General features: G+C 52.9%; 2 protein-coding genes across 2 annotated transcripts in view; one reads left to right on the top strand and one right to left on the bottom strand.

The window, feature by feature from the left end:
* Positions 1 to 284: 284 nt before the first annotated feature.
* Positions 285 to 5,826, top strand: KLHL11 (kelch like family member 11). The gene is made up of 2 exons (XM_017834063.1): positions 285 to 946; positions 1,200 to 5,826. The coding sequence occupies exons 1-2, from the start codon at positions 285 to 287 to the stop codon at positions 2,794 to 2,796; spliced, it is 2,259 nt and encodes a 752-aa protein (XP_017689552.1). The 3' UTR covers positions 2,797 to 5,826.
* A 1,032-nt stretch (positions 5,827 to 6,858) lies between these two features.
* Positions 6,859 to 8,917, bottom strand: part of KLHL10 (kelch like family member 10) — a 4,530-nt gene continuing 2,471 nt past the window's right edge. The window contains exons 2-4 of the mRNA XM_017834062.1: positions 8,346 to 8,914; positions 7,743 to 7,892; positions 6,859 to 7,230 (exon numbers count right to left, since the gene is read on the bottom strand). Coding sequence (XP_017689551.1) covers positions 6,859 to 7,230; positions 7,743 to 7,892; positions 8,346 to 8,914 — 1,091 coding nt within the window. The remainder of the gene's footprint in view (positions 7,231 to 7,742; positions 7,893 to 8,345; positions 8,915 to 8,917) is intronic.

Here is an 8,917-nt window from a genome sequence, read left to right as displayed (position 1 = left end):
GTGGTACCTGAGCAGAACCAGGTGTGTGCCTGGTCTGTGGTACCTGAGCAGAACCAGGTGTGTGTCTGATCTGTGGTACCTGAGCAGAACCAGGTGTGTGCCTGGTCTGGGTACCTGAGCAGAACCAGGTGTGTGTCTGATCTGTGGTACCTGAGCAGAACCAGGTGTGTGTCTGATCTGTGGTACCTGAGCAGAACCAGGTGTGTGCCTGGTCTGGGTACCTGAGTGCCCAGAGGGAACGCGGTGCTCGCGGGCCGAGGCTCCGGCAGCACCGGGGCGCTCCCATGGCGGAGAAGCACCGGGGGCAGGTTGGACTGAGGGGACTGCGGGTTCGGGGCGGAGGGACGGGGGTCCCGGGCGGTCCCAGGCGGTCCCGGGCGCTGCGCTACTCCTGCCCCCCTCACGGCGCCGCCGCCATTTCCCTGCAGCGGCGCCTCCTCCCCGCCAGGGGGCAGCGTCGCGCCCTGCCCGCCGGCTCTGACAAGATGGCGGCGGCCGCTGCAGCCCCACAGCCGCATCCCGGCCCCGGCCCGGGCCCGCCGGCGGCCGAGGCGGAGCGCGGGGGCCCGCGCGGCGGCGGGGCGGACGGGGAGGCCGAGGCGGAGGAGTTCGGGTGCCCGGCGCACTGCTCCGACCTGGCCTGGCGGCAGAACGAGCAGCGTCGCCAGGGCCTGTACTGCGACATCACGCTGGCGTTCGGCGGCGCGGGCACGGCCCGCGAGTACCGGGCGCACCGGTCCGTCCTGGCCGCTGCCACCGAGTACTTCACGCCGCTGCTCTCGGGGGGCTTCGCGGAGTCGCGCTCGGGCCGCGTGGAGCTGCAGAAGTGGAGCTCGGAGGGCGGCCCCGACCCCGAGACGGTGGAGGCCGTTGTCGGTTTCATGTACACGGGCACCATCCGCGTGAGCCCCGGCAACGTCCACGAGGTGCTGGAGATGGCAGACAGGTGAGGGGGCCAGGGGCTGGGGCGGGGGATCGACAGGTGAGGGCGGCCGGACCGGGGCTGGGGGTGCCGAGTCACAGCATCAGTGGGTCACAGACTGGTTTGGGTTGGAAGGGACCTTAAAGCCCATCCAGTCCCACTCCCAGGGCCACCTTCCACTAGACCAGGTTGCTTCCTGGCCTTCCAGCCTGGCCTTGAACACTTAACACTTGCAGGGTAACTTGTAACAGGGTGTTCCTGTTCGTTTGTCCTGCAGGTTTCTGCTGACACGCTTGAAGGACTTCTGTGGAGAGTTTCTGAAGAAGAAACTGAACCTCTCCAATTGCGTAGCAGTTCACAGCTTGGCCCACATGTATTCCCTGAACCAGCTGGCCCTCAAAGCACAGGATATGATCAGGAGAAACTTCCACAAAGTCATCCAAGATGAGGAGTTCTACACTTTGCCATTTCACCTTGTCCGGGACTGGTTCTCGGACTCAGAGATCACAGTGGACTCTGAAGAGATCCTCTTTGAGACTGTTTTAAAGTGGGTTCAGAAAAATCCTGAGGAAAGAGAGAGGTACTTTGAAGATCTCTTTAAGCTGCTGAGGTTGTCTCAGATGAAACCCACGTACCTGACTCGCAACGTCAAATCCGAGCGGCTGGTGTCGAGCAACGAGGCCTGTGTGAAGTTGGTGTCCGAGGCCGTGGAGAGCCATGCCCTGCGCTCTGAGAACCTGCAGTCCGGGAACCTGCAGCATTCCGCCTGTCCCGCCGCGCTGCTGCCGCGCTTCGGGCAGAACATGGATGTCATCATCGTCATCGGCGGCGTGTCCGAGGGCGGTGACTACCTGAGTGAGTGCGTGGGCTACTTCATCGATGAGGACAGGTGGGTCAACCTGCCACACATCCACAACCACCTGGACGGGCACGCCGTGGCCGTGACTGAGTCCTACGTGTATGTGGCTGGCTCCATGGAGCCGGGGTTTGCCAAGACTGTGGAAAGGTACAATCCAAACAGAAACATTTGGGAGCAGGTCTCGAATCTAATCACCAGAAAGCATTCCTTTGGCCTGACTGAAGTGAAGGGCAACTTGTACAGTATTGGTGGACACGGCAACTTCAGTCCAGGCTTTAAAGATGTGGCCATTTATAATCCCGAGCAGGACAAGTGGCAGAACCTGGAGTCGGCACCCAAGATCCTGCGGGATGTCAAAGCTGTCTCCGTGGAGGACCGGTTTGTGTACGTGGCCGCCCGCACCCCGGTCGACAGTGACAGCGAGGACGGGCTGAGGGCCGTTATTACCAGGTATGACACTGAAACCAGGCAGTGGCAGGACGTGGAGTCCCTGCCCCTCATCGACAACTACTGCTCCTTCCAGATGTCCGTTGCCAACACCAACTTCTACCACACGGCCTCGTGCTGCCCTAAGAGTTACCCCATCGACAACGAGGAGGCCAAGGGAAAGATCTCTGGCAGGGCCTCAGATGAAATCCTGGAATCCTTGCCCCCCGAGGTCCTGAGCATTGAAGGAGCAGCCATTTGTTACTACAAGGACGACGTGTTTATCATCGGGGGGTGGAAGAACAGCGATGACATTGACAAGCAGTACAGGAAGGAGGCCTATCGCTACTGCGCCGAGCGCAAGCGCTGGATGCTCCTGCCCCCGATGCCACAGCCCCGCTGCAGAGCCACCGCCTGCCACGTGAGGATCCCCTTCAGGTGCCTGCAGGGAACACAGAGGTACCCCATGCCACAAAACCTGATGTGGCAAAAGGATAGGATAAGGCAAATGCAGGAAAGGCAGATGCAGGAGATCCACCGACACTCCCTGACCTTACGGAGAATGCCACGCTCCCAGATTGAGTGCTAGTGTCTGGAATACCACTCCTGATGGGCCTAGGAAGTAAACCCTTTTGTTAGGCTTGATATGTCTTTATAAGACATGAGGGTGTGGATTGGATTTGATGCATAAAACCAGCATCTTTTGTGTACTGAAAAGTCAGAAGCTCAGAAGTTGAGGATGGGTGGGAATTGAGATGCTCTGTGAATCCAGCAGTATTCCTTAATGGTGCCTAGGGGGAAGCTGTAGCCTGTATCGGGCTGTGAAATGTCTCTGGGTGCATTAAGCCTGTTACTTCTCTCCTCGGATCTTTGGTTCCAAGGGTTTCTGTAGAGTTAATCTCTAACAGTTCTCCTTTGAAAATCAAAGATCTCTCTCTTAATAATTTAGTGGTTACATTTGTGTGTGCTTGAAAGCACCTTTTTATTTGCACTTATCTCTTGACATTCCTTTGATTCTCTCCTCAGTGACTAAACTTCACAGGATTGGTGTTGGTGTACTTGGCTTTCCCAAGCTGGAGGCAAGTGCAATAGTTCTGTATGAAACAAAAGCACAATCTTCCTTTATGAAATTGCTTCAGGATGTTTCTATGTGTATTAAATATTTTGTATCTGTGCGTTGTAGAGAGGCTGCAGAGTTTGTTTATAAGTGGATGATTGATAGGACACAAGACACAGGAAGAGAGAACTTGAGGCAGTGGATTTTATTTCAGGTGTATCTGCAGGTTTGAGTCTGTGTTTGACAGCTTTGTTAGAAACTCGAGTCTAACAGCAGCCTGAGACAAGGAGTGACAACCAGTGTTGAACCACCCACCCACACTGGCTGTTCATTTCTGTCAGAGTGGAGCAGTGAGAATGGGATTATTCCATGGGAATAGAGTGAAACCTGAGCTACATGTAGATCCTTTCTCAAATGTTGCACATGTTTTAATTCTAGTGAAAAGTGATGGAAGAGCCCCTGCTGTTCCCAGCGTGTCTCTGACAATCAGAACCCTTTGCCTTCCATGTGCTGTCCCAAGGAATTCCCAGCAGCCATACTGCAGCTCCATAATGAGCCCACAGGTGCTCCTCTGGCAGGGAGATGGGTTTTCAAAGTCTTCAAATATCTGAATTTCCCCACTTGCTGTGGGGGTGAGATTTATGCTCATTTAAACACCTTTTGGCATTCTGAGGTAATTTTACATCCAGCTGCCCTGGTTGACTGCGTGTTTCTTCCCACTGTACTCCCAGGGAATAGAATGTGGAGTATTCCCTTTGAGCTGTCCCACTGAGCACTCCTGCCCAATCCGAGGAGCTCCAGGATCCTATAGTTTACCAGCAGTTTCAGTGCATCCTTCCTACCTCCTTTTCTCTCCATCCTTCCCTTCTTTTGAATGTTCCAGGTTTTCCCAGCAGTGTAACTCAGGATCTTAGGGAAGGGAATGGGAGGAGTAATCTTGGTGTTCTGAAATCTGTGTAGACAAACCTTGTTGGAGAATGTGTTACTGTTCTTGGTTCCTTGATATTTGCTGGTCGTTTTGATGTGGGCATCTTCACTGCAAAGAACTTGTAACCAGTTTGGGGTTTGTTTTGTTTTTAGTTGGTTTGCTTTCTGAGCTGCTCCTCCTCCTTTTCCAGTTCATCAGGCAGCCCAGATCGTATCTGAAACTTGGGGTAAGTCCTTCTACCACTGTGTGTAAAGGTTTCTCTGATGTGTATGTTCCTTAACGCACTACTTTGCAGTTCACGGGCCACTTTGGTATCAATAACTTGCCTGTTCGTGAGAGAGTCTCCAGCCTTGGTTTGAAAAACCCACCAAACCTGAGAAACTGAACGGTTTGTCCCAGTTGACCCCTCTGTGGTAACTGTATTGTATTTTCTGTGCCTGTTGGGTTGTTGGGGCAGGTGAAGTTTATGCTGCTGGCCTCATGCAAGTGGAAATAGGTGAGTTTAAGGTGATGTTTGCAGGTGACTGTTCCCAAACAGCTCCTGTAGGCCTGTAAGCCAGGAGTTGATCCATGGAGTTTGGCCCACGGATTCTTGCAGGTCTGGCTGGAGTAGGTTCAGAATTGCTGCCCCTGCAGGAGGTCTGTGATACAGTGTGGAAATGTCTCTCAGCTCTAGTGCTCAATCCATCAATGTAACAGCAGTTTGTGGGAGCTGGTTTTAAGATACTTTCCCAGACTTTGCACCAAAGCAACTGAGAGGAGTTCATATCCTTCACCTGGCTGGAGGGATTTAACAAGCAGTTGGAGGGTGGTAGTAGGTCACACCACCACAGCTCTATCTAAGCCCTCTTGTAGTCTGTCATGGAATACAGACAATTTGTAGGGAGAAACACGGAGATGATTATTTCAGTTGGAATAGCAACTAAATATTTAATGCATGGCAGCGTGCAACAAAGAGGCAAGAACAGACCTTGCAGTCTTGCTTTTTCTAAGCAAAATTGATATTGCACTTTCCCAGGAGGACTTTGGGCTGACAGACAAGCTGTGTTGTTTACTAAAAGCACTCCCCTCAGAGCCAGTGTCAGCCCAGCCCGTCCCTGGACAGGTAACCTGTGTGTGCCAGCCGCATGCCGTGTGTGCTCCGTGTGCATGGCACTGGGGGTCCCTGGCAGCAGCATGGGCTACTCTAACCTGTACTCTGCCAATTCTGGGGTAGTTTTAAGCATTGGTGCTTTTTGGCCTTGACTTTCAGTGGGCTAACGGCACTGATGTGATTTGTGACCGACGGGTTGAACAATCCACTGCATCACACGAGGTGTTGGGAGAACTGCATTCACAGCTCGGGCTGTAATTTAGCCCATGAACCTGTGAATCCATAACAGTTCCTTGCGGCCCTTGAGTGCCATAGCTTGCTGGGTGTTTATCAGATGATCCCATAAACAAAAGCCTGGGGGTTCCTTCTGTGTGTTTGTAGTGGCTGGTCAGCTGTCAGCAGGGTCCCAGTGTGTGTGAACAGGGAGGCTGACTGCTGGCCTCGCTGTACTGGCAGTCACCGTAGTGACTCCCAGGGGCCATATGTGTACAGAATGTTTTATAACTACCTGGATACCCCGTTAGTAGCCTGGGGGTGTCTGTGTTTTGAGTGCCTCTCTTGCACATAGTAGAGACCACTGCAGAGCTGAAGCAAAGAGCCCAGTGTTGCACGTGCTGTGAACGGCTGTGCCGAGCATTCCACTCCACTATTGCAATGGTGTTTTTCCCCATTACAGTAAATGTCAAAATCCAAACTCTTGGCTCAGCTTATGTGTTGTGGAATAGCCTGGTGGCTGCTGACAAACCAAGTCCTCAGGAATTACAACTGTTTAGGTTGTTCTTAACACAACCTTGTAAGAGGATGTTGTAACATCCAACGGGTTTTGAAAAGCAAGTGTAAAGTAGGTGGTTTGTGGCTTGGATTCATTTTCAGCTCTGTCCACCCTAGGTTGGGGTACAAACCATCTCTCCTGTTTGACAGTCCTGTGTGGAGTCTAATAAAACAGGTGCTCCTGAGGATCTAACTCTGTTACTAATATGAATGTATAGTGTGGAACTAACAAGCTCTTTGAAGACCATTGATAGTCAGATCTTCCTCCTGGGTCCATGTCACTGTTGGTCACAGCAGCTCTGCTCTCCTGGGACATTAACGGAGGGGCAAGAGATTTCTGAGGAGCAGCACTCCTGTCCTTACCTGTGAGGTAAAGTAGTGTGTGTGTGATAGGCCCTTTGAAACAAATCCTGCTGTCATGTTCTTGACCTTAAATACACTGTACTAAAGTTTATTGTAAGAGGTGAATTAATGAAAATAAACCTTTTATTTCTCTAGCATCCCATTGTACTTTTGATTTTTTTAAGTTGCTGTACAGGCTGTGGCTGATAACACATGTTCTGTGGTGCCACAGAGTGAAAGCTTTAAATCCTAATGATTCTTTTGGCCTGTAGCAATTGTTTCCATTTTAGAACAAGAGAACATGCTCCCCTTCCTGCTCTAGAGACTTTACTAGCTAAAGAGAACTATTTACACAGGCATCCAATGGTGGGATGCTCAGAAGACTTTATTGGCTCAGCAGGACTATTTACAGGAGCATCCAGTGATGGCTGATCACAAGACTTAGCTAAGGGGGAACTATTTACAACGGCGCGCTCCGAGTTGAAGTGCTGAACGAGATGTCCATGGAGTTGTTGTGCCGGTAGTAGTGTTGCCTGGCGATGTACTCCATGACGTTGGAGAGCCCTGGCACCACGCAGCAGCTGACGGCGCTGCGGGTGATGCCCATGCTGTGGGCGTCGTACCACTCGTTGGTGTCCTCCTCGTAGCACTCGGCAGCCACGGTGGTGCTGAACCCGTTAAAGCCCCCGACCACGAACAACAGGCCATCCATCACCTCGATGCCAAAGTTGCTGCGTGGGTTTAGCATGGAGGGCACGGCGCGCCAGGTGTCGGTGACGGGGTTATACGCTTCCACGGTCTGGAGCCGGCTGTTTCCATCAAACCCTCCGACCTGCGAATGCCAAAGGGACAGAGCTGAAAAGGGCCTTCCCTCAGCCAGATCCTGTCACGCACCAGTGAGATGGGAGCTGCCTCTGCCTCCCTGGTGGTGGTCTGAGCATGGTGGAGAGCACAGGATTTCAGAACACGGCGCTTGCTTATGGCAGTCTGCTCCCTTGGGAGCTTCCCAAGGCACTGTGTGCAGCTGTCAGATTTGACAGTTCTCCAGGGGTTGGATGCAGTCCATGGAGAAGATAAACAATGAATGAACAGGCCCAAGCCCTGCTGTGTGCTGCTGGTGGTGTTGGTAGTGGCAGAAGATAAGTTGTTTGCTGCAGCTGCTTAAACATTGCCCACATCTTTTTCTTACCAAAAAGCGTGTGATGGGTGATAACATTCTTGGTAAGTCCATCAACTGTTCTGGTTCTGACTTCCCTAAACCTCACATAAACACACGGCCAGCCTGGTGTTGTGGGAACTGCAGCCATACAAAGGCCTGCAGTGCAGGGTGGTGGTGGCCCTTACCGCGTACACCTGGTTCCCGTACGCCATCACCCCAACCCCGCTCCTCCTGCTGCTCATCGGGGCGATCAGGGACCACTGGTTTGTGGCAGGGTCAAACACTTCAGCTGAGCTCAGGCACTGATCACCATCAAAGCCACCACAGATGTACACCTGGGGACAGGAGAGAGAGGAAAGTGCAAGGGGAGCAGTTAGACCATTGGTGAGACAGTCTGTTGGAAAGAAAATGAATGGTGTGGCTGGATTTTTGGGGTGTCTTGTTTTGTTTTAGGAGGGGAATGAGAATGTCATCCTGGGTTTGAAGTAGCAGCACTACAGGGAGCTGAAGCCAGCAGGATTTAGACCCTTAATTTCCCAAGCTGCATGAAGCAGACAGGCCTGGTATTGTACCTTTGGCCAGGAAAAGGGCTGGCGGGCACCAGGTGGGCTGTTGGGGGGCAGCAGCTCCAGAAGAGTTTTCACACTCCTGGTCACATCTCTGCCACACAAGGTAGATGCTGTTTTATATCTGTAGGTCCAGGATTTAATGAATTGTTACAAATTCAGTGAAGGTTTATGTGAACTTTCTTCATGTTGCAGCTCTCCATCCTCTCCCCATCCGTTTACCTTTCCGTTCAGCGTGGTCGCGTTGGCATCGCTCCTCTGCTCATGCATGGGGGTGATCAGGGTCCACTGGTTGGTGTCTGGGTCGTAGCGCTCCGCTGTGTTGAGCCGTATGTACCCATCAAACCCTCCCATGGCGTAGATGAAGTTGTCCACGACGGTGACGCTGACGTAGCAGCGCCGCGAGTGCATGGGTGCCACCTGCTGCCACGTCTTCTTGAGTGGGTCAAACCGCTTGACGATGTTGAAATAATCTGTGCCATCAAATCCGCCGATGACGTAGACGTGGCCTTTCAAATACGCCGAGCCGTGGTAGGCAACAGGGTTCTCTTGCTCCCAGGGGATGTTCAGCCACTTGTCGGTGCGGCCGTCGTAGGTCTCGATGGCGCTGGTGGCGCCGCCCCCGCTCCAGCCCCCGATGGCAAAGAGGATGGCGTAGGGCAGGCGCGGCCGGGTGAGTGGGTTGGCGTTGGCCGAGGAGCTCTGGCCGTACGAGTTCAGGTCGTAGATTTCTGACAGGGCGCTGATGATGAGATCTTTGCACTCAGCATTGTCCTTCACGTACTCGTGAGCTT

The sequence above is a fragment of the Lepidothrix coronata genome, unplaced genomic scaffold (assembly GCF_001604755.1).
Source record: "Lepidothrix coronata isolate B3197 unplaced genomic scaffold, Lepidothrix_coronata-1.0 Scaffold229, whole genome shotgun sequence".
Taxonomy (NCBI): domain Eukaryota; kingdom Metazoa; phylum Chordata; class Aves; order Passeriformes; family Pipridae; genus Lepidothrix; species Lepidothrix coronata.
The sequence above is the reverse complement of the archived record's forward strand: the minus strand, read 5'-3'. Positions and strand labels throughout refer to the sequence as shown.